The sequence below is a fragment of the Nelumbo lutea genome, chromosome 6, assembly GCF_056320005.1.
Source record: "Nelumbo lutea isolate HS-2025 chromosome 6, American lotus-T2T, whole genome shotgun sequence".
NCBI lineage: Eukaryota > Viridiplantae > Streptophyta > Magnoliopsida > Proteales > Nelumbonaceae > Nelumbo > Nelumbo lutea.
In genome coordinates, this window is record NC_142689.1 from 9,945,663 (window position 1) to 9,971,065 (window position 25,403).

General features: G+C 41.1%; 1 protein-coding gene across 1 annotated transcript in view; it reads right to left on the reverse strand.

Annotated features, from left to right (window-relative positions):
- Positions 1 to 1,352: 1,352 nt before the first annotated feature.
- Positions 1,353 to 25,403, reverse strand: part of LOC148847263 (F-box protein PP2-A15-like) — a 30,385-nt gene continuing 6,334 nt past the window's right edge. The window contains exon 3 of the mRNA XM_088948462.1: positions 1,353 to 2,072. Within this exon, the coding sequence (XP_088804588.1) occupies positions 1,613 to 2,072 (460 nt within the window). The 3' untranslated portion in view covers positions 1,353 to 1,612. The remainder of the gene's footprint in view (positions 2,073 to 25,403) is intronic.

Here is a 25,403-nt window from a genome sequence, read left to right on the forward strand (position 1 = left end):
AGCAAGAGCAAGGAACTAAAGACAAGGTCGGGTCCCAAAGAAAGAAGCTAAGGGCCCCACCTTCTTATATATCCTTCTCATTCAACTCACAACCAAGTAGTTGTATCTATAGTTCCATACGGTAGAAATGTGAAGCTCTCTCTCTCTCTCTCTCTCTCTCTCTCACCAGGGTGTAATTTTATTAACTATGCATTAATCAATCAAACAGATGGAGATGGGGGGTGTTTGGCAACGATATCAAATTAGATTGGAGAGCCAAATGGTAGTGGGTTACACATAGAAAGGCACTCATTTACCTAACCGAACCCACCCCTTAATGCAGCTGGCGCACAGAGGCCAAGCCTGGAGTGGGTTGTGGGGCAACACTGAGGAACACACCCAAGACCAAGAGCCATGCCTAGGAATGTAGCTCACAGTAAACCCCATGAAGCCCTTGGTGGTCCTGGATGATATATTGTGTATTGCTTGCTAACAGCAGTATACTCTGTAACTAACCCATTTCTCATAAAGTGCATGTGCATGAATTCAAGCCTGCTAAAAAAGTCTCCTAATAATATTGAACCAAGGGGACCAATCGGGAAAAAAGGATCCATGTGGAAGAATGACAAAACTTCAGAAAGGGTACTGAGCTGACCTTGATGAGGACCATCATTTGGGGCTAGAACTAGCACCAATCCCGTAGGGTGTATGCTTCACTTCAGGTTTGAATTTCTGGCACACCAACACTAATGCACGTTTGACTGGTTAGATATGCCTGACCACTGAGGCCTTTCTAGCCCAGCAGAGCTCAACTAGATTGGGTCCTCCTTGCCTCGTCTAGAGGCAAACAGGGGGAGTCTTTGCTATGTAACCTACTCCATCCAATTTCCCAGTTTGGGCAAATATAACTTGTGATTCACAAATATTTACATAAGTACTGTGTGATCAGGATTCAGGGGTCTTGACTCCAAATATATTACAAGGTGCCAGAAATGCTCAGAGGGGCTATCCCATCAGTTCAGCAGTTGAGACTAAGCTCTATACTAATTGCACATAAAAAAATTAGATGCAATTGTACGTTTTCAAATATTATTTCATGTCAATACTTCAAGTTGAAAGCTAAAACTCATCGCTTGTGTTGTGCCATGTGTGCTGCTGTAATCGGCATACAAGTCAACTCAAATAATTGGCCTACTGTTGCATGAAAAGAAAGAAAGCCATCAATGCAGAAGACTGAACCAGAAAATTGCTCAAACGCATGCTTAGAAAACTATTCTCCATTTCTTTTTTCCTTAATGGATAAAAGAACAAAGTAATACTAGCTGTTCTTCTTATTAAAGGAGAGAGAGAGAGAGAGAGAGAGAGAGAGATCATACTTTAAATGGGGAAGTAATTCCATATACCTAAATGTATTCTCTTCATCTTACCTTATCAATATAACAAAATAAACAAAACTGGATGAAATGCATACAAGTGAAATTTACAGAACCATTGGAAGACATAAAACTCAAAACTCCCCAAAGAAAAAGGTGATACAATATCATCCTCTCAACACCAAACCCTTACACAAGTATGAGTTGTATATATTACACACAAATGAGGGTTTTGACAATACATCTCATGTGGCTGCTTGTTACTTCAAAAGCTTTGTTCTTCTCTGTCTCAAATCATTAGGAAAAATAAACACCGAGTCCACGCACAGCCCACCTTTAGAATGTGTGCAATCAATCTGCCTCATGGAGAATCTGACTTCTGTGGCAGCGGCTGAATCGTCGACAATAAACTCACCTACCTTGTACTCTTTCCAGCAACCACGCTTGCTATTGCCATTTGTGTCATCCTTTACAGATTCATCCAAACAGATCAGGCAAGATGCTTGCTGACCGTCTGATGTAGAGAGCTCAAACCGCACAGGCTTTATATCCCAACCATGGGTGTGCTCAAAATTGCAGACTCGTCGTCCCAATCTTTTTGAAAATCTTCCAAGATGAAGCCTGAATGACAAAGCGTAGACACCAGCAGGAAAAGGGAACTTGATGATTCCATCCACTTCAAACCACCATATTTGCTGTAAGTAGGCCACCACATTAAATCTGCGACGAAAGTGGAAATATCACAGATGAAGCATCAGTTGATGTGTTTTAATAGAATTGGATCAAATGTAATGAAGCAGAAATAGCTGCCTGTCAATTAAATCAATGCAATCAGATCCCTAAAAAGCTTGTTGAACAGAAAACAAGGTAGCTACAAAGGGAGGTACTTAAATAATAATATTAATGGATGTCAATTTCCTTTTTCCACTAGGCAGCGGAACTTTACCAGCGAAACAAAAGTAATATACAGAACAGAATCATCAATGCGTTTTTTTTTATCAATAACCACATAATTCATTAAAATAGGAAAAAAGTTACAGGGAAGGGGAGCTAAAGATACTTAACTCCCCAGAAAAGTACAACTGATTTAAACACTCAGACCCTCACAATTGAGCAGAATCATCAATGCGTTGAGAACTCCCATCCACACCTTCACCCGTATTTTGGCAAGGTTGCTTGCACTGAATTAAATGATAATATACTATTGATAAAAAAAATTAAATGATAATATACATGAAATCACAACCATCACAATTCCAATCGCTGATAATTGTGAGCCTCAAGCATCTCTTTCTGTTTCCCTTTGATCCAGATATGAACAGTACAACTCTATGATAAATGGGTTGTTAGGAACGAAATGGTAATCATCAAACACTTCAAAACCAGCAATCTCTATGATCAGTAGATTATCTAACCTTCTTAGCATAATAAACTTGCTAGGCATAAGGGTGATAACCAGTCATATATGCAACTGATTGTAACAGTTCACATGTACCTTCCACAATGATGCGCACTGACCAGTGGGCTTTTGAAAAAGGAAGATTAATCATCACATCCTCTTACTCAGCAATGAATATGACCACTACGTTCTTCAAACATTTTAAGTAGTGCACCTAATACATTATGGAATCTAATTCTGACAGTATGAGGTATTAATAACCACATGAAGCCTCCATTTCTTGGTCTTGGAAACCAGAGAGATCAAAATGTGGTTTGCCAACTGGGGTTGGGGGAAAAACAATGCAGAAAATCTCCTCAGATCATCCACTTTAGCACTACAATGACATTAGAATTGGAGGTGGTAAATCAACTCTTATTAAGAGTGTACTATCTTCCTCCCAACACATTTTCTGTTATTATTCCTTATATCCTCTAATGTGGTTGGAAAGCTTGAAAAAAGAACAAGGGACTTTGGAGAGGAGGAATTGAAATTTAATTTGGTACACTGGAATAAGGTACCAAGGAAGAAGAGGTTTCAGGTTGAAAAAAAAAAGAAAAGAAAAATGAACAGTTCAGTGTCGCCTTATTAGGAAGTGGTATTGAAGACACAGTGAGCAGCCAAATTACCCATGGAGATGGTTAACTTCAAGCATGGTGTGATCAACTAGAATTTGGATCCAGGTGGAGTCAACTCATCTTATGGTTGTGCTGTTTGGAGGGGCATACAGAAAATCATATCAGGTGTTCATCAAAGGCATAAATTATGAGGTGAGAGATTGGCCAAAGGTAAGATTTTGGGTGGACCCCTGGTATGATGAGCAGCCTTGGAAAGAAATCTACCGAAGCCTTTATGAGATAGCAAAAAACAAAGCACCTAGTTGCCAATGTATTCTATAGCACAGGGACTCTGGTGTTTGGAACCTCAAGTATAGGATGAGGATCCTAAATGATTGGGAATGATTGGGAAATGGGGCCACTGGTGGAGTTATAACAGAAGATCAATAATGTGAAAAGTGAAAACAGACAGAAACAGGGTGGACAAAAGGGTCTGGTTGTGGGACAAATCTAGCAAATTTCTAGCCTACAGAATCTGGCACACGGTGGCACCCCCAGATGTGGCTTTCTTATTGTGGATGCCTCATCATCATCCAAGCCTTGCCTTATTGTGGATGGCTACACTGGGTATTCCACGCTGTGACCTGCTTAAAAGAGGTATGGTGGATAATGTAACTGAATCGTGTGTGGGGAGAGTTTAGAGACAGTGAATCATTTTTTACTACACTGCCACTTTGCAAGCAGCTTATGGAGACTATGGACACAAATGTTGGGCATTTTTGGGGTGCAAGGCTTCTTTCTAGAATCTTTGGGAGACTTCTTATGAAATTGATGGTTGAAAGGACCTAGTAAGAAGGGGAAAGTAATATGGAGGTATTACCCTTGGCACTGTATGGATCATAAGGTCAAAAGAAATGCTGAGATATCTGAAGAGACAAACTCTATAGATGCAGAAGCAAAGGTCTCATGGGGCAGAATAGACTCTGGGGTGGCAGTGCGCAGATACTTCAGAAATGTCCCTTACAACATTTTTTTATAGGAAATCACTTTTTGCAATTAATATACAATTAGAAGATGTATATTCAGACAGTTACCTATAGCATAGTATATTGTTGTGAGGGGCTAAGATGTATACTTTTCAGTTTTAATACAACACTCAACGTCTTTCCAAAATAATGGAGGATGACATTAACATGCATGCAAATTTAAACATACTGAAATTATGGTGAGAAAACTGGGACTAATTAGAAGATGTATATTCAGACAGTTACCTATAGCATAGTATATTGTTGTGAGGGGCTAAGATGTATACTTTTCAGTTTTAATACAACACTCAACGTCATTCAAAAATAATGGAGGATGACATTAACATGCATGCAAATTTAAACATACTGAAATTATGGTGAGAAAACTGGGACTAATTAGAAGATGTATATTCAGACAGTTACCTATAGCATAGTATATTGTTGTGAGGGGCTAAGATGCATACTTTTCAGTTTTAATACAACACTCAATGTCTTTCAAAAATAATGGAGGATGGCATTAACATGCATGCAAATTTAAACATACTGAAATTATGGTGAGAAAACTGGGACTAAAAATCCATAAAAATCCTCCATTATTCTCAAAAATTCTAGTATTCCTTTCACACCAAATATGTGAAAGAATACCACCCTTGTACAATGCAAAGGTATGCCTATTCTTGTGTGCACCTTGATCCTTATTTATAGGATACTCAAGATAAACTCTAGTGCCCTCAATAATTTCTAAACCAATGACTGACAATGGCGCACATTTCTCTTTGATTCTTTTTTTATCAGGTCAAATTCTTGTGTGAAAGAATACCACCCTTGTACAATGCAAAGGTATGCCTATTCTTGTGTGCACCTTGATCCTTATTTATAGGATACTCAAGATAAACTCTAGTGCCCTCAATAATTTCTAAACCAATGACTGACAATGGCGCACATTTCTCTTTGATTCTTTTTTTATCAGGTCAAATTCCTATTCAGCTCTTGCAAAACCATTGAATTTAAGATCTCTCAATTTCCAACACTAGAACTCTCTGGATTTTTGAATTGATAACAATTCTAATTTCCAACATTAGCGCAATTTAAAAATATGGAATTTTGACTTTGGAATTCCAACCTCTAATTTCCTCAGAATCATCTTCAACAAGTATTAATTCTTCTTCACACAAAATGCACCAATTACATTTTCAATTCCTGAATTTCTGTTAAGTCTTCAACATGATTTTCTAGCTTGATTGCTCTTCTCTAGCAAAACTAACATTGTCATAATTCATATTTGTAACTTGGAAATCAAAGTATTCTTTACTTTCCTGATGGCCCTTTTTTGCTACATCATGTTTTGTCTCTCTTTGTCAATGCAATTTGCGAGCCCAAATCTTGTCCTTTAAAGCTCATTGCAATTTCAGCATGAAATCCATTGGAAGTTCTCTCAAATGCAACTTCTGGTAGTGTGTTGGGACACAAATAAAGGGAATACAAGTGTACAACAAAAGGCCACGCCAGCCTTTGGAGAATATAACTAACAGCCAACCACTAGAACAAACTAAATAACAAACTAGACAAGTGGACAGGACAAGTGGAGAGGCTGGTATAACAGAATTGTAACAGCAGTATATAAATAAGGAAAGGAGGTTAGGAGGGGATTATCAATTTGGGAATACAACTCTCTCTCTCTCTCTCTCTCTCTCTCTCTCTCTCTCTCTCTCTCTCTCTCTCTCGGGAGGTAGGCTCCCTCGAAAGAGTCCCTAAGTTGGGCAGTACCTAACAAGTTGGTATCAGAACCAAGATGCCAAGAACAAGGTCATCAGCAAAGGAGAACAGAGTCGACAACATGGAAGGAGAAATGCAAAGAATATCAGTTAACGTCAAAGAAATCAAAGAAAGCTTTGCATCTTTGCTTGAACGACTGGCACAAGCACCACCTGCGCCGAATCAGGAAGAGCGTAGTGACACCAGTCATCGAAGCGGATCAAGAACAACAAGAATTGAGTTTCCCATCTTCGTAGGGGGAGATCCCACATCCTGGCTTCTGCGAACAGAAAGATACTTCGATTACCACGACACCCAAGGACCTGATCGTGTTCCATTAGCTTCTGCACACCTGGAAGGAGAGGCGATCGTCTAGTACTAGTGGTACCGGCGACGGCACCCAAGGGCCACATGGGCAGACTTCACCGATGCCTTAACCATGCGATTTGGAGTCTTAGCTTTTGAGAACTATGATGAAAGCCTCGCTAAGCTACCACATACCGGCTCCGTCCAAGATTATCAGATGACGTTCGAAAGATTGGCTGTGTGCGTGCAAGGCTGGCCAGAAAGCGCGCTTGTCGGCAGTTTTGTTGGTGGACTCAGGGAAGAATTGCGGCTGGAGGTAAAAGTCATGCAGCCCACCACCGTTCTTGAAGCAGCAGCCTTAGCTCGACTACATGAAGACAAACTAAATCGGGCAAGAAGGATTAATTGACGTCTGGGAGCTGCGACCAGACCAGGTATACCAAACCCAGAGCCAGGTGTCTTGGGTAAACCGGAGCCCAGATCAGGAGTAGGAATCACAGGCAAGGACGCCAACTCTGGTTCAGGCCCCAGCTCAGCCAAGAGGTTAACCTGGGCTGAGATGCAAGCCCGACAGGAAAAGGGCCTTTGTTATGCATGTGGAGACAAATTTGGGTTGGGCCATCGCTGTAAGATCCCTCAAGTTTTCTTCCTTCAACCTGAAACCGAATATGTCGAGCAATCAATAGACATTGAAGAGCCAGTGGACAACCAAGAATGGGGGCAATGGACAAAGGAATACCCAGAAGTATCCCTGCAAGCCTTGACCGGTCTTGCTTCTTCTCAAACTATGAGAGTAACCGGACTGGTACAAGGGTGCCATGTGTCGGTTCTGATAGACAGTGGCAGCACCCTCAACTTCATTACCCAAACATTGGTCAAACAACTAGGGATTCCGATCCAACCATGTACAGCCTTTCAGGTGCACATAGCTAATGGAAGCAACCTAGTGTGCGACAGTACGTGCACAGAATTAAAGATGAAGATACAAGGACATGAGTTCGAGGTAGATCTGCACCCCCTGGAAATCAGTGGAGCAGATGTAGTTCTCAAAGTCCAATGGTTAAGGCAACTAGGGCCGGTGGTATGTGATTGGGCCCGTCTCACCATGGATTTTCAAGTGGGCAGTTCACAGGTGCATATTCAAAGGCAGCTGTCCAAGGGTCCAAGACCTATTAGTCTCGCCTCCCTAAGGAAATAGGCAGCAGACCCAACCCACATCGTTTTAATGCAGATAGACTCCCACAGGAACGGCCCCATTCTAGCCCAAGGAAGCAGATCCGAAGAAGGCCGCACACAACTACAGCAGCTACTTCAGAAGTTCTCAGTGATCTTCCAAGAACCTAAGGAACTACCACCGAAGCGTGCCCATGATCATTGCATTCCATTGCTACCCGAAACTGCACCCACAAATAAGGCCCTATCGTTACCCCTATTTTCAGAAACTAGAGATTGAGAGGCAAGTGCAAGATATGCTTGACAGAAAAATCATACAACCCAGCCAAAGCCCATTCTCTCCGCCAGTATTACTTGTGAAAAAGAAGGACGGGGCATGGCGGTTTTGTATAGACATAGGGCCCTGAACAACATTACTGTGAAGGATCGATTTCCCATACCGGTAATCGATGAACTACTAGATGAACTCGACAGGGACACCATATTCTCTAAAGCAGATTTGAGATCGGGATATCATCAAATTCGGGTCCATGAAGGAGACATCCACAAGACTGCGTTTCGTACACACGAAGGGCATTATGAATTTCTAGTTATGCCATTTGGGTTTACCAATGCGCTAGCTACGTTCCAAGCCCTTATGAATGACATATTTCAACCCCATTTGCGCAAATTTATACTCGTTTTTTTTTATGATATACTCGTATATAGCGCTACATGAGACGAACACCTAGTACATCTACAAATCACCTTGGAACTGCTAAGGACTCATTAACTCCTTGCAAAGGAGTCAAAATGCGCATTTGGACAGACACAAGTACACTATTTAGGGCACGTGGTCGAAAACGGCATTGTAGCAGCAGACCCGGAAAAGATCTCAAGCATGATAAATTGGCCCCGACCTCAAAATGTTAAGGAGTTACGAGGCTTCTTGGGTTTAACAGGGTACTACCAGCGATTCATTAGAGGGTATGGACTGTTTGCTGCCCCATTGACAAGTTTACTTAAGAAGAATGGGTTCTGCTGGACTAGGGAGGCCCAATAGACCTTTGAGACACTCAAAACAACTGTCTCATCCCCACCGATGCTCGCACTTCCAGACTTCTCAAAGGACTTCATCATTGAATGTGATGCGTCGAGCCAAGGAGTTGGTGCAGTCCTCGTGCAAGAAGAAAGGCCATTAGCATTTTTCAGCAAAGCAATGACAGCACAGAAATGGGCCAAATCAGTATACGAACGCGAACTGATAGCAATTGTTCTCGCAATTCAGAGGTGGTGGCCCTACCTTCTAAGGAGGTTCATCATACGAACTGACCACCAGAGCCTGAAATTTCTCTTGGAGCAGTCGGTACTATCCCCGAAACAACAGCGATGGATAGCCAAATTACTTGGCTACGATTATGTCATTAAATACAAGGCAAGGCACACTAACAAGGTTGCGGATGCACTGTCACACCAGTCACAACTATTTCCATTACTTCTCACAGGCCCAACATGTTCCATCATGGGTCAACTAAGGGAAGAAGCTGAAAGGCACCCACAACTAAGCAAGCTGCATTCACAGGTCCAAGAGGACCCTACTAGCCACCCAGGGTACACAGTGGAGAATAACTTGCTGTTGTATAAACGCCAAATGGTGATACCACAGGATTCAGCCCATATTCAGCAGCTTCTGGAAGTGTTCCACTCATCCCCAACAGGAGGACACTCAGGGATCCTGCGCACTTACAAGAGACTACCCACCCAATTCCACTGGAAAGGCATGCAAAATTCGATCAAAAAATGCATAGTCGAATGCGTCATTTGCCAGAAAAATAAGGCGGATACCCAGTCTCCAGCAAGACTGCTACAACCACTCCCAATTCCTACACAAGTGTGGGCAGATAGATCCATGGACTTTATAACGAGGCTCCCCCTTTCCTATGGAAAGTCCGTCATTCTCGTAGTGGTTGATAGATTCACCAAATACTGCCATTTTCTCCCTCTGTCCCATCCCTTTACAGCCTCCATGGTGGCTGAGATTTTTACCAAGGAGGTGGCACGACTGCATGGTACCCCTAACTCTATTGTCTTAAGATTGCGACCCTATTTTTATGAGTCGTTTACAGGGAGTGAAACTCTTCAAATCTACCAACTACCACCCTCAAACAGATGGGCAGACTGAGGTGATCAACAGGAGTTTGGAAACCTATCTAAGGTGCTATGCAGGGGATAGGCCACGTCAGTGGATCAAGTGGCTTCATTGGGCAGAATGGTGGTACAATACCACGTATCATAGTGCAGCAGGAACGACTCCCTTCCAGGCTCTATATGGGCGGGACCCACATCCCCTACTCCCATATGAGAAAGGGTCTACAACAGTAGCAGCAGTAGAAGACCAACTCCTCTAGTGAGATAGGGTGTTACAAGATCTCAAATCCCACCTCCATCGAGCCCAACAATGGATGGCAAACTCCTACAATAGAAGGCATAGGCCTGTCCAGCACCAAATTGAGGAGCAAGTCTTCCTTAAATTACAACCATACAAACAAGTTTCAGTAGCAGGCTACCAGTGGAACAAACTGAGCCCTAGGTACTTCGGCCCATTTCGGATTGTGAAACGCATTGGGTTGGTGGCATATAGGCTTGACTTCTAACAACATCAAAATTACACCCTGTATTCCATGTATCCCTATTGAAGAAATGGCCAAAAACAGGAGCAATAACAACAACCACCTTCCCATCATTCTCGGAAGATGGCCACGTTCAAACTGAGCCCACTCAGATAACAGATTTCAAGTGGATACGCAAAGGGAATCACATCGAACCAGAGGCATTGGTGGTATGGTCAGGTCTCTCAATTGAAGATACAACTTGGGAACCTTGGATTTACAGAATAGATTCCCACATCTTGACCTTGAGAGCAAGGTCGCTTTCAAGGGAGGAGGGACTGTTGGGACACAAATAAAGGGAATACAAGTGTACAAGAAAAGGCCACGCCAGCCTTTAAAGAATGTAACTAACAGCCAACCACTAGAACAAACTAAATAACAAACTAGACAAGTGGAATGGGATAAGTGAAGAGGCTAGTATAATAGAATTGTAAAAAGGAGGTTAGGAGGGGATTATCGATTTGGGAATACAATCTCTCTCTCTCTCTCTCTCTCTCTCTCTCTCTCTCTCTCTCTCTCTCTCTCTCATTCAGGAGGCAGGCTCCCTCGAAAGAGTTCCTAAGTTAGGTAGTACCTAACATAGTGAAATATTATTTGCTTTTGGTAATTTGGTAGTAACACATTCAGCCCAACAACAAACTTGTCATCGGGTCTGTATTTAATTAAATAAATAAAAGGACTGATATGAGCCTAGAAGGAGAAGAGATGGAGAAGAAGAAGAGGAGGAGAAGCCAAATAGAATAGGGATAACCAGTCTCTATCAAGAGAGAGAACTGCCGCCCTGTATGTTTAATTCATAATGAAAAGTAAAATTACAATACTACCCCTATATACAGAGACTTAAGAATAGAGACAAAACATTGATTTAAAAGAAGGGAAAAAATAACCCTAGAACAAAAAATGTATTTTAACACCCCCCCTCAAGTTGGAGCATATATAGCATACAACTCCAACTTGTTACCAATGTATTTCATCCGAGCACCACTCAAGCCTTTGGTAAACAAGTAAGCTAGTTGATCTTCAGACTTCACATATGGGGTAATGATTTATCCACTAACCATCTTTCTCTAACAAAGTGGCAATCCACCTCTATGTGTTTAGTCCTCTCATTATGCACTAGATTGGAGGAGATATGAATGGCTGCCCGATTGTCACAAAATAGCTTCATGGGGGTTGTGACTGATATTCCCATCTCCTGTAACATTTGTTTCAGCCACATCAACTCACATGTAGTGTGGGCATGGCTCTGTACTCGGCCTCAACACTACTACCACCACATTCTGCTTCTTGCTTTTCCAAGTAATCAAATTCCTTACCAAAAACATGCAGTAACCAGCTATTGATTTCCTGCCAATAACCAACCTTGCCTAATCGCCATTTGTGTACCCTTCCAAGGAAAGTTCTCTCTCTCTTTTATACAACAACCCTTTACCTGGAGCACCCTTCAAATAGCATAGAACTCTTAACAATACCTTCCCAATGGATTGTCCTTGGGTTCTGCATGAAGTGGCTCAATAATCCAACACTAAAGAAAATGCTTGGTCTTGTAATGGTTAAATAAATCAGTTTTCCAATTACTCTCTTGTACCGTTCAGGATCAGCTAGGGGCTCCCCCTCACTATCAAACATCTTCACATTTGGATCTATAGGGTATCCACTGGCTTTGCCCCTAAAAGACAAGTTTCTTCCAACAGGTCAAGCACATACTTCCTTTGTGAGAAAGAGATTCTCCACTTTGACCTTGCTACTCCTATGCCCAGAAAATATTTCAAGTGCCCCAAGTCCTTAGTCTAGAACTGGCTTTGTAAGACCCATTTGAGCTTTTCAATGCCACGCTCATCACTTCCTGTGATAATAATGTCATCAACATAGACTGCCAACACAATCTTCCCAAAGGTAGTATCTCTACTAAACACTAAATGATCAACCCTACATTGTGCCATCCCAAATCGGTGTACTACACTACTGAATCTTCCAAATCAGGCCCTCGGAGATAGTTTCAAACCATAAATTGCTTTCTTCAACCGACACACCTTACCTCCCCCCCCCCCCGAGCGACACACCCTGGAGGTTGCTCCATATACACCTCCTCTAGGTCACCATGAAGAAATGCATTTTTAATATCCAACTGAAACAACGACCAATCAAAGTGTGTAGCCAAGGAAATAAGCACCCGGACTGAACCCATTTTAGCTATAGGTGAAAAAGTATCAATATAATCAACACCATGGGTTATTCATAAAAAAAAAAAAAAAAAAAAAAAAAAAAAAAATCAACACCATAGTTTTGTGTATACCCTTTGGCTATTAAGCGTTCTTTATATCTCTCCACACTACCATCAGCAAGATACTTAACAGTGTAAACCCATTGACAACCAACTGCTTTCTTCCCTAGAGGCAGAGAAGTAAGGTCCCATGTATGATTATATTGAAGAGCATGAAATTCCTCATCCATCGCCCTCTTCTATTCCGCAGAGAGAAGAGCATCCTGAAGAGATCTAGTAACAAACACAAACGATAGAAGGGATACAAAATTCCAATAGGATGGAGATAAATGGGCAAATGAAACATAACAAGATATTGGATGTTCAGTACAAGCACACTTACCTTAGCAAAGCGCAATGGGGGAGATCAAAATGAGATGGATCTGTCAACAAAGGAGTCGATGATGGCTGAGATGGAGATGGAGAAGGCTGAAACACAATACTACGAGGGCCATGAGCATACACTCTTGAACAATAGGAGCAGTCACAGACACCTCCTCCACAGATAAGGGAAGAGGAAGTGGGGATAGAGTATCAAGAGAAGTAGAGAATCTCTTTTTTCAAAGGTCACATCAAGAATAACAAAGGAGCAGCGAAGGGAAGGACTGTAGCACTTATATCCTTTCTGGGTCGGAGAGTACCCCAAAAAAGCACATTTAAAAGCATAAGCATCCAACTTATCCAACGCCGGACCCAAGCGATGAACAAATCAAAAACAACCAAAGACATGCAGAGGCAAAGGAAACAAAGATTGAGAAGGATAGACAATACAAAAAGGAGAGAGAGGAACCACTTAACACAGAAGATGGCATACGATTAATGAGAAAGCAAGAAGTAAGAACGGCATCACTCCGATATATTTTTGGAACTGACATTTTAATCAAAAGTGCCCGAGCAGTGTCAAGTAAATGTCTATTCTTCCTCTCAGCTACTCCATTTTGTTGTGGAGTGGAGGAGCAAGATGATTGATGTATTATGCCATGAGATTGAAAGAACATACAAAATGGGTGTTGGAAATATTGTCAAATCGAAAGTATTTAATAGAGATACTAAATTGATTCTTAATTTCAGCATAAAAGGAGAGAAATATATCAAACACCTCTATACATTTCATTAAATAAATCCAAGTCATTCTTGAAAAATCATCAACAAAGGAAATAAAATATTCAAACCCATTGTAAGATTCAACTAGACAAGGATCCCAAACATCCGAATGAACAAGTGCAAAAAGACTCGAGACCTTAGTAGATTCCCTTGGAACAAAAGAGATGCGATGATGTTTACTAAGTTGATAAACTTCACACTGTAACTCATGAACAGACACAACATCTAGAACAAGACTCTTGAGAGCTAGAAGAGAAGGGTGACCCATTCGACAATGTCACTGCAACTGTGTAATAGAGGAATGAAGAGTTGTCTGTGATCCACCACCATTGAGATAATACAACTCTCCAGCTTCATGCCCGCCACCAATTGTCTTCTCCGTCTCGATATCTTGAAAAATGCAATAGGATGGAAAGAATGAAATGAAGCAATTCAAAGATTATGTCAACTTGCTAACAAACATAAGACTCAAAGGAAATTTAAGAACATATAAAATCGACGGTAGAGTGAAATTAGAATGTAAAGTAACATCACCGATACCAGAAACAAGGGAGGTAGCACCATCAGTCATAGTAATCGATTGGGCAGTAGAGGGAGGGGATAAAGATGCAAATAGGTTTGAGGACCCAGTCATGTCATCTGAGGCCCTAGAATCAGTAATCTATGGTTTAGAAGAGGAAACAAGATATGTTGTACCTGACTTTGCAAGAGTTGCAATATAACCGGAAGAAGAAGAAGAAGAAGAAGAAGAAGAAGAAGAAAATAGACGAAGTTTTTCATACTCTTCTCGGGTGATGGAAACCATTTCCTTCTTCCCAGTACCTAAAGCACTAGAGTAATCTCCTGTAGTACCAATATCTCCTTCTACAGTAGCATTATTGGCCCAAGTAGATGGTGGGCCATGCAGATCATAACAGTAGTTCATAGCATGTCCTTCCCGTCCATAATAGTAGCATTCTTTGATCATTCCTCGACCAGCAACACTAACACCACAACCTCTAAAAATTCCCATCTCTACTACCACTATAACCTCCTCTCACACAACAATTACCCCCTCTGGGATAGCTGCTTCTACAACGTGAGCCACCTCTACCACCTCTAGTTGCAGCTAGGGCAGACTTCTTTAATACTAGAGAGCTATCTGTATGTGGACTCATAGCCCTTCTTACTCTAGAGAAAACTTCTGATAGTGTAGGTAATATCACTGCTACCTAAAATCTGGGCACACACCAGTTCAAATTTAGACCTCAATCCCGAAAGAAAATGTGCCACCTCCAACTAATATCTCTATTGTTTTTGCACTTTGAGATCAATCAAAAGGGACTGATACGAATCCAACTCATTCTGCAGACTCTTCAAGCAAGCATAGTACTCTTACACACTCCTATCACCTTGTTGTAGTTCAAAATACTCTTAATACAATTGATAGATTCTAGTTACATTCTCTTGTCCTGAATACAACTGCTTAGCATGCAAAGAACATCAAGTTCACACTGATATGAGGTTCCATACTGTTCCAAAGAAATGTCATAATCTGTGCATTCTCCTGGATCCAATCATTATACCCTACAGCTCCTGGGTCTGGTTTGTTTTCTTTAATATATTTTAACTTTCCTCTTGCCGTCAAATTTACCTCAACCGACTTCGCCCATGGTACATAGTTGGTAACATTAAGTTTAACCGACGTCATCTGTACAGCCATGAAATCAGGTTGTACCATCACACTTGTTTTGTATTCATTGCCAGAAGCTACCATCAATAATTTCTGCAACATTCTCCCAAGACGAACACCTTCCCAACTCAACAACAGCGCTCAACCGACTTATCTAATGGTTCCGAAGCACATCAACCACAAACATCAATCACCCAAACTTCACATTCACAGCCCCTCTTCGAACTGTCGAGTAGAGGGGGTCTAAAACACCATCAACCACAAACATCAATCACCCAAACTTCACATTCACAGCCCCTCTTCGAACTGTCGAGTAGAGGGGGTCTAAAACACCATCAAACAGTCAACCAACGAAGCAACTTGAGGCATAGAAGCCTCCTAACCTTTTGGGCAATTAGTCCTTTTCAGTTCTTCCCTTTCCTTTCTTCTTGTATTAGTAGAAAACCTCAGCCGAACCAGTTCCAGGAGTCCTTCACTGATGCAGTCAAGAAACCCGATCAACCAGGCTCTGATACCATGTTATCAGGCCTGTATTTAATTAATAAATAAAAGGAAACTTCTGATATGAGCCTAGAATGAGAAGAGATGGAAAAGAAGAGGAGAAGAAGTCGAACAGAATAGGGATAATCAGTCTCTATCGAGAGAGAGAACTGCCGCCCTGTATGTTTGATTCATAATGAAAAGTAAAATTACATTACTAGCCCTGTATACAGAGACTTAAGAATAGAAACAAAACACTGATTTAAAAGAAGGGAAAAGACTAAAATAACCCTAGAACAAAAACTGTATTTTAACAAAACTCATTCAAGATATTCTAGAACGAGATCAGCACTTCAATAGCTATTTCTATGTTTTCTACAAAAACAAATTGCCTGGCAATACCAGATGGATTCCTCCCTTGAATTCGAGTCTTCACCCATTCTCAAAACTTTCATGTATTTGTATCTTTTATTCCACTTTAGCATACTCTTGACCGATTAGCTTTGTGGGGATTCTACCTACTAGCAAAATATTGCCCCGTTTTCTCCTTGCTCATTTCGTAAAAGTGAATAGCTAATATACATGTATGCAACATTTTCTTACAGAATTCTGCCTAGCAACAGATAAACTTTTAGACCTATTTTTTATAGGTATATGACATTAGACTTCAAAATACATGTCCATTCCAATAGAATTATCAAAGAAAAAGACCATTTGAATAGTATTTACATTTCTATAGTGAGTCCATTTTTTCACCATTCCAAGTCAAACATCTGAACATGTATTGGATTCTGATTCCCATATTCATGTCCATGCATTATTGGCGAGCTACTCTTTTTCTCATATTCTCCTTTTCTTTTCTTTTTATCCTTCCTCTTGAAAATAAAAAAATTAAAGCATTTTCAACTTCTTGTGAGTTCCGCAACCCCGAGCTACAACACTGTCTTGGAGTTCGTGCCTGTATAGCACCCTTGTCTAAGTCTCCATACCAGCACAAGTAGTTCAGTTTAACTGCATAATAATGCTATTAATTAATACTTCTGAGTGTTGATTATAGTCTTCTTTTTTCTGTCTTTGTTTAATATGTCAGTTAAGAAGCTGGAATTTTTCATAAGAAAATAGAAACATGTTCAATTAGTTTGTCACAAGTCATAACCTAGGCAGAAAGGGTGTTTATTTTATTTTTTTCTTTTGTCCATAAATTTTTCTAAGCTTTGTTATAAAAAAATACTTGAGTCAGATTGACGTATTGCATACAAAAGAACTAGTTAAAGGAAATAGAGTTTAACCACCAATAGGATCTCCCCTTCTCAAGAGCAAACAAAGTTGCAACTTGCAAATCAAAATGACTTTTTTGTTAAGTTAAAGTAATTTTTTCAGTAACAAGTAAAACATTTTTAATCAGAAAAAGAAATACAAACTAGAGTGCATAACATCTTACTGAGAAAATTACAAGATAAACTAGAGCAAAATTTTATTAGTCAGATAAAACACAAGATCAACAGGAGGCAACAAGATAACCCCTAAACAAGCAGAAACTCCTCTACAAAACAAATACAATTACAAGTCCAACACACTTTTAAGAGTATAATACCTGCCACATAGATTCATGGTGGAACTCCTTTCAGGTGGAGGTCCCAAAAGCCAACCTCCCCACAACCTGCTGCACCATCTCCTCATCACCTTTGAATTTGTTACTGAAAATTCTTCTATTCCTCTCAGACCAAACTGTCCATATTATAACTGTAGGCACCATCTCCCACAAAGTTTTATACCGATTACTTAAACCACCAATCAGCCATGCCATCAAACAACTCTTTGAAAGATCTAGGCTTTATCCAATTCAAGTGCTGCCTGCAGAATACACTAGTCAAATCCTGGAACTGAAGCCCTCTTCTCACTAAGCCATCTCTTGTTAGGCCATTTACCCAAAGAAATGGTTCACACCAGAAACTTAATTTTAGAGGGAACTGAAGACTTCCACTCCAATTTGCAGGGGTAGGATCGACTCCTCGCCAATCTATATTCGAGGCAAAAGAACTAACAAAAAATAAGCCAATTTTCTCCCATCTCCAGCACCACCTATCTTCATGACACACTCTAATTGACTGATAACTCAAGACTTGCAGAAGCTCCAAAAGGTACAGATGAGGGAAACATTCAGCCAAGCGTCTATTGAAAAACAAGGGATCATGCAAAAAATTAATCCTGCCCCATCCCCCAACTTTTATTCAACCCCCTTGAAGAACTCATTATAGACCTTCATTATACCTTTCCAAATAGAGTTCCCAGGTGAGGAGAAAGGGTCTTCTGAGGCCCAATTGCCTCTGGACACACCAAACTTTTGAGCAATTGGTTTCCTCTACAGACATCCTTGTCTACCGCAAACCTCCATATATACTTCCCTGATAAGACCACATTGAAATCTGATACTCTCTTAATGCCCAGGCCCCCATCCTCAATTGGAAGACATATTTGGTCCCACCTAACTGCATGGATCTTCATTTCCTCCACAACAACAAAAATAATCCATCTGGAGTTTTTCAATTCTTTTTACAATCTTTTTAGGGATAGGGAATAGGGACATAAAGTAGGTAGGCAGACTGAAAAAAAAAAAAATGTGTTTGATTAAGGTGACTCCCCCACCTTTAGAAAGATATTTTGCTTTCCACATGGAGAGTTTCTTCTCCATTGTCTCAATCTTACAATCTAAAACTTCAGCCAAACCCTCCACCCCCTTTACTGGAATGATAGAGCTCTTCCTTAAATTGATCTTCAAAGTACAGAACAGCAGTTTTTCTCTCCATCTCCACTGTTGGTGGTAGAATCTTGGTAACAAATCAGAGGGTGACATGTCATGAACCAGCATGAACCAAGGTTGTTGACAGGTTGGACCGAATTGATACAAGAAGGCAGGGGGCAACACATTGTTTAAAGAGGTTGGACCAAGATCAACAAAGGTTATTACAGAACAAACCCCAAACATCCTGTGCCAATGATACAACATTGCTCTGATATTTCAAGATTCTAAGAATCACAGATGATCTCAGATAGTAATACATGGCGGAACACCCAAGACAGGGTCAGGATTGTGTTGCACATGCAATGGGTGAGGTAGTCAGTCTAGAGGTTGGGGCAAGGTTTAGTAACATGCCTAGCACACCTAAAATGAGATCAACATGGCGAGGGGCGATTGCCAAGAACATATTAGCATCCAAGCAGCCTGAAAAGATGTGTAGGGAAGTCAATGCCTGTACTGGATATGCACCTTGATAATGGGATTGCATGCATCATAAGGGTGGCAATGCAAAAAGGGAGAACGACGAATGGAAGGGAAGAAAAGGAGCAAAAAGAAGAATACTCCACAAAAGTTCTAACAGTAGGCAAACAACCAGAAGCATGAGAGACTTTTCTCGGTTTATCACAAAACACAATCTCCGTCACATTTCTCTTCATAATAGGAAATACCTAGTCAAATATGCAGGAAAATGGGGTAAGTTGTAGGCTCGACAGATTTTTTATGACTGCAGATTGGGAGGAGCATTTTCCTAACCTATTTCAGATTTCAGAATATTAGACCTTGGTGCACTTCGAACCATTGGATGATCATTTTGCAAGCAGAAGTTATAAGGGGGAATTCCCCTTTTAGGATGGACTATGGAGAAGGCTTGAACCCTTCACAAGGACTTTCGGCAAGAAGTGGCTCTGTGGTGGGAGGAGTGTAAGAAGGATGGGATGGTTTTTGTTTTTTTTTTTTTATCAATAACAGAATGTTTTATTAGATTATAAAAATTGTGAAACTTTGAGTACAAGAGAGGGGAGGTAAAATATCTTAACTCCCCCACAACAGAGAACAAGAAGGAAAGCTAAAAAGTGGCCCAAAACAAAGAATCCTTAAGCACCCCTTGCTTGGCTAACCCATCAGCCATGGAATTAGCACTTCTCTTCTCCCAACTGTACTTCACCTCAATATCCCTACTCAGCCATTTAATTTTTTTCTTTTCATTTCTGTAGCTCCACAAACCATTGTTGTCTTCCTTCAACCACCTAATTACCACCTCTGAGTCCCCTTCAATGATCAAGCACCAAATGTTTAATTCTCTTGCTCTTTTCATTCCTTCCAAAGCTAATAAAATCTATGCCCTAAGAGAGTCACCCTCACCAATAGGGCCAGAAAACATAGCAAAAACAATCCCAGCCTCGTTTCTGAAAACTCCCCCAATCCCAGAAGGCCTAGGATTCCTTAAACTACAACCATCAAAATTCAGTTTCATGAATCCTGAAAGGGGGGGGGGGGGGGGACCAAGAAGGTCTAGAGGTCCTTTTGCACTGAGCCGAGGTAGCAACTTCTTTCCACTTTCTCAAAAGATCAGCCATGGAGAAGTCTGAAAAAAGCTCCAAAGATTTCAGCCAATGACTGACCCTTAAGTGTATCAGTTCAGTTAAATTTTCCATAGATCTTTCCTTGTCTGAAAAAAGTCTAGAGCTCCTCTCTTCCCATACGAACCAGCACACAGCGCCTCTAATGCTTCTCCACATGATCTTCCCTCTTTTCTTAAGCCATCTAGAGAACGAGGGAGAGAACAAGATTTGCAAACTCACGGGGGGATTCCAAGTGCATCCAAACAAGGATGAAGCCCATTCCCAAATAGTCTTAGTAACCGGACAAGTAACCATAAGGTGGTAAGCCGTTTCACCATTAGCTTTACAAAGAACACACCTATTGGGAAGTAAGCAAGAATTAGGTCTCTTTTTTTGAAGCAAGTTGGTTGTGTTTATTCTTTCCAGGAAAGTTTCCCAACAAAAACTACCAACCCGAGGAGGAATGGGTTTACTCCAAATCTCATTAACAGGGAAGAAAAGGCCAAAGGGAGCAGGAGGATGGACCAAGATCTCAAAAAACGACGCACGGGAGAAGGAACCATTGGAGGATGGGGTCCAAATTCTGGAGTCATCCTTACTCGAGTCCAAGAAAACATTTTCAAGGGTGGCTAGTAGAGACAACAGGCAGCCCAAATCTGTATCCCTTATTGTTCTCCTCAACCCTAGATTCCATCCAAAACCGGAATTAGAATCAGAAGGAACTAAGAAAGAAGAAATGGGTTCATTCTTCAGGTCTGACAACGCATATAAGGAGGGAAATTGGTCCATCAGAGATGAGTCCCCAACCCAAGGTTGCTCCCAAAATTTTACAAGATTACCAAAGTTCAGCTCATACCTTATCCAAGGGGAGAAAACCGAAAGCAAATCATGAATGGCTTTCCAAGGAGAAGCAGCTGTAGTCCTTGCCAAGATTCCTGGATCCCAGTCATTGTTTTCCAGCCAATGTATACTAGCCGCAATCTTCGTCCAGAGTTTGTCCCTTTCCATTGGAAACCTCCATAACCATTTCCCCAACAATGCCATGTTTCTTTTCCTGATATTCCCAATCCCAAGCCCTCCTAACTGCTTGCTTCTAGTTACCACCTCCCAACTCACCCTATGGTCTTTCTTCTCCTCTCCTGGTTCCCACAAGAAATCCCTTATTAACTTTTCCACTCTACTTGAGATCTTTGCGGGAATCTTAAACACCGACAGAAAGCAAACAAGAAGATTAGCTAGGGTAGACCTAATTAAAGTGATTCTCCCCCCTAGAGAAAGATAATTTTTCCTCCATGAAGCAAGCCTTTTCTCAAGTCTTTCTAGAACCGGGTTCCAGAAGTTGTCCTTCATTCCTAAGGGGAGACCCAAATAAGTCAATGGCCAATCCGAAATTGCACACCCTAATAACCCCACATATTCACTTACCTCTCTCTCCTCCAAATTCACTCCCACCAAACAGCTCTTATCAAAGTTCACTTTTAGATTGGACATCTGCTCAAATAATTGTATGGCCAATTTCAGGTTCCCTATCCAATTTATGTCCCCACCTTCACAGAAAAGAATTGTGTCATTTGTGAACTGTAAGTGTGTTAGTGGTACTTGCTCCCTTCCTATTCTCCACCCGTTTACTAAGTTCCTCGCATCAGCTCTATAAATCAATCTGCCCAAAACATCTACAACTAGAGTGAATAGGAAGGGGAATAAGAGTGGGTCTCCTTGTCTTATTCCCCTTGAGGCAGAAAAGAAATCCCTTACAGCTCTATTCACCAAGATTGAATAGTGGCAGCTCTTAACACAACCCCAAATCCATTTACACCATCTGTTTCCAAACCCAAAACTCCCCATCACCTAGGTCATAGGCCTTCTCTAAATCTAGTTTGCAGACCACAGGGATGGGTTTTGTTTTCTATAGAAGCTGAAGTATTTGAAGAGGAAATTAAAGGCGAATTCAAAGCCTTTGTGGAAGAGAAAAGAAAAAACAATTTAATTCAAGAATTGGAAGAGCTAGATGTCAAGGAGCAGAATGGGATTTTGGATGGTGAAGGTAGAAGAAAAAGAGAGGCCCTGGGGAAGGACTTGGAAAAGATTATCAGGAGGAAGTGCATTGGAGGCAGAGATCAGTAAGATGGTTGAAGGAGACAATAATACAAGATTTTTTCACAGCTATGCTTCTGGAAAACGAAGAAAAAATTACATCTCTAAACTGAAGGTGGGTCAAAGAGAAGTGGAGTATCAAGAGGAGATTATGGAGACCATTATAACTTTTTTTTTTCTTTTTCAAGGAGCTGTATGTAAAGGAAAGCAGTAGAAGTTTCTTCTTGAGCACTTGGGATGGCCTTATTTTGTCGGAGGAGAAGCAGGCTTGGCTGGAGAGACACTTTGATGAGCAAGAAGTCAAGGAGGCTGTATTCAGTATGGATGGAGACAGGACCCTTGGGCTGGTGACAGTGAGGAAGAGGATATTGCAGTAGGAGGAGGAGAGGCAAGAAATGAGGATGGTGATGGTGAGGAAGAAGATTAAATGTTGGGGTACCGGCATTCGGAAAAAGTTTAGGATGGTGGCAGTCAGGAAGAAGGTGTGGATCAGGAGTTTCAATTCAGCTGGAAGATCTTTGGAGAATGTGTTTCTCTCCTCAGTTTCTTCCTTGGTTTTTGTTGTATTTGGTTAGTGTTGCTCCGGGTGTTGCCTCAACACCTGCTGTCATCTGTAATCAGTTTTTTATTTTCATGAAATTTTATTTTTATTCTTCAAAAAAATTCCAGCAATTGTCTCCGATCATAAAAGTATTTTTTGGCATGAAATGACTGTCCCCATAACTTTCTTCATGCTTTGAGCTAATACCTTTGCCAGAATTTTGTAATAACTGTTAAGCAGGCTGATTTGTCTGAAGTCTCTCATTTCCTCAGCACCCTCCACCTTGGGAATCAGGATAATAAATGTTGTGTTCAAACTCCCTTCTAATGAGGCATTCCTAAAGAAGTCACCTCAAAGCTCCCCATAATATCTGTTTTGATTATGCCATAGCACTACTTGTAATACATGCTAGTAAATCCATCCATCCATGGTGTCCTATCCCCCTCCAAGCATTCATGGTATGTGAGCAACACTTCTTGCATCATCAAGATCCTCCCACATTCAACTCCCACTCCTCTCATAAGTAGGCCCATGTACATTAGTAATTTAGTAATCAAACAATTCACTCCCACCACCACTTGGAATTCCACCGACACCGAGAAGTCACCAATTTTATGTGCAAGTAATCAGCAATTAGTTGGATCTCACATTGTCAAATTCAAAATCCCACCTGCACCACCTGCAGCTGGTTTGTACTACCACCTTACTTTTCCTTCCCTGATTCCCCCCCAAACACTCCTCACGAGAACCATATTGATATACTCCAATTTTGATTCCTGAATCAAAACCACATCCGCCCTCCATTGTTTCAAAAACCCACTAATCACTACCCTTCTCCTCCCTGACCCCAAACCTCATACGTTCCATGAAAGTATTTTCTGCTCCATTAAGACAAACAGAAAATACTTCCCTTTCCTTACGAAAACCCATTAATCCCCTTACACCTATCTACTTCCCCTTGAAGAACCTTCTCCAACTCCAGCTTTATCCATCAATCCCCATGCCAGCCCAGCCTACTTATTTCTCTACCCTTCCCCTCTCTTCACATTTGCCCTACCTTTTTCTTCAAGCACCCTCTATTTGATAGCCTCTAGGAACTTTGCTATCTCTACCTCCATCCCTTCTATGAAAACCCCAAGGAATTTCTCCAACTCTAGCATTTTTGACATTACCAATCTTGATTTTGTTCATCAACCCCTTTTCCTTCTCCCCCTATTGGTTACCACCCCCTGTTCAAATTAGTTTGACTTGTACCTGATTTTTTCTTTCCACCGTTTGCACTACTAAACATAGCCACCAACCCTTGGTTGATCTTCCAAGTCCTGATTCTCTCTAATTGCAACTAATGGAGTCACTTCCAATGGGTTCTCCTCCATTTCCACCAATAACAAATCTGAGTTTGCCCAAATCTCCACCTCCTTCTAATGATCTTTGAGCCTTCTTTTGTTAAATCAATCTCCACCACAGTCGCCATTGCCATATCTTGGTATTTAACATTGTTGCCACTAAACCAAGCTCCTCTCAATAGTATTCCTGCGCTAGGAGCATTGTCAATTGAGCCCTAACAACCCCCTTTTTCCCCTTGACATTTCCAAGTTTCTCTAACTTATCTCAACCTAACTCAGGCATTCTAGTCGACCCCAAGATCCCTATTAGTCCTAGCTCACTCGGGCTCTCATTATTTCAAAAATTGGGGTAGCCCTTAAGTCATTTGGCTAGGTTCCTTTGCCCCACCTATTCCTTCTCCCGTAATAGATTGGATCCTCAACTGTGTCAACAGAACCTAACTACTCAGGTTGGATTTTTTACCAACCAAATGAACATCAAAACCGAACTGTTGTCAAGTCAGTCAATTTAAATCCAACTGAGTGGAGATTGTGGTCATTAATGGGATTTGGGTCATGGCCCAAGGAATGCAGACTGTCAAGCATTTGATTTTATGATTTTTGTCCTTATTTGGCTGTTGAGCCTCAAGACAACTTTTCGAATATGGGAAGAGGAAAAGTAAAACAACACGAGAGTTAAGAAATAAAAGTTGTCTTTTACCCATTTATTCTGGTATACAATACTAACAATAAATGAGTACAAGACAATATTTTGAATGAACTATAACTATTTTTGGGGAATTATGAAGATTGCCAACTAGAACATCGGGGACAGAGAGAGTGGGAGACAATTCCATTCCCTTTGTTTTGGCATGTTAGCATTAGAAATTTTAAAATTACTCTTATAGTCAGTCAATTTGGGTTACTTTCGGTTTACGGACTCAAACTAAAACCAAACCGACTAGTCGAGTTATGGTTTTTTTTAAACCAAAACTGAATGGCCAACTTTGAAAACCGACCATCTTGGGTTAAGACGGACTGGTTTGGTCAGTTTGGTCCTTTTTATGAACAGCCCTAATTCCAGGCCTCATATCCCCTCTCTCCTCCTCTAGTCACCACATGTAAGTGTGTAACTCTAATAGGCACTCCTTAATCAGCTCCTTTAGGAACTCTCTGGAATGGTTCTAGGTCTCCCTTTTCAAATTTGATTTTTGAATTTCCCTAGCCCTAGCCCCTCCCCCTCAAGATACCCCTCCATCTCCGTCCAATGGCTAGCATCAAGCTCCCCCTTGGCGCCAAGATCCACAA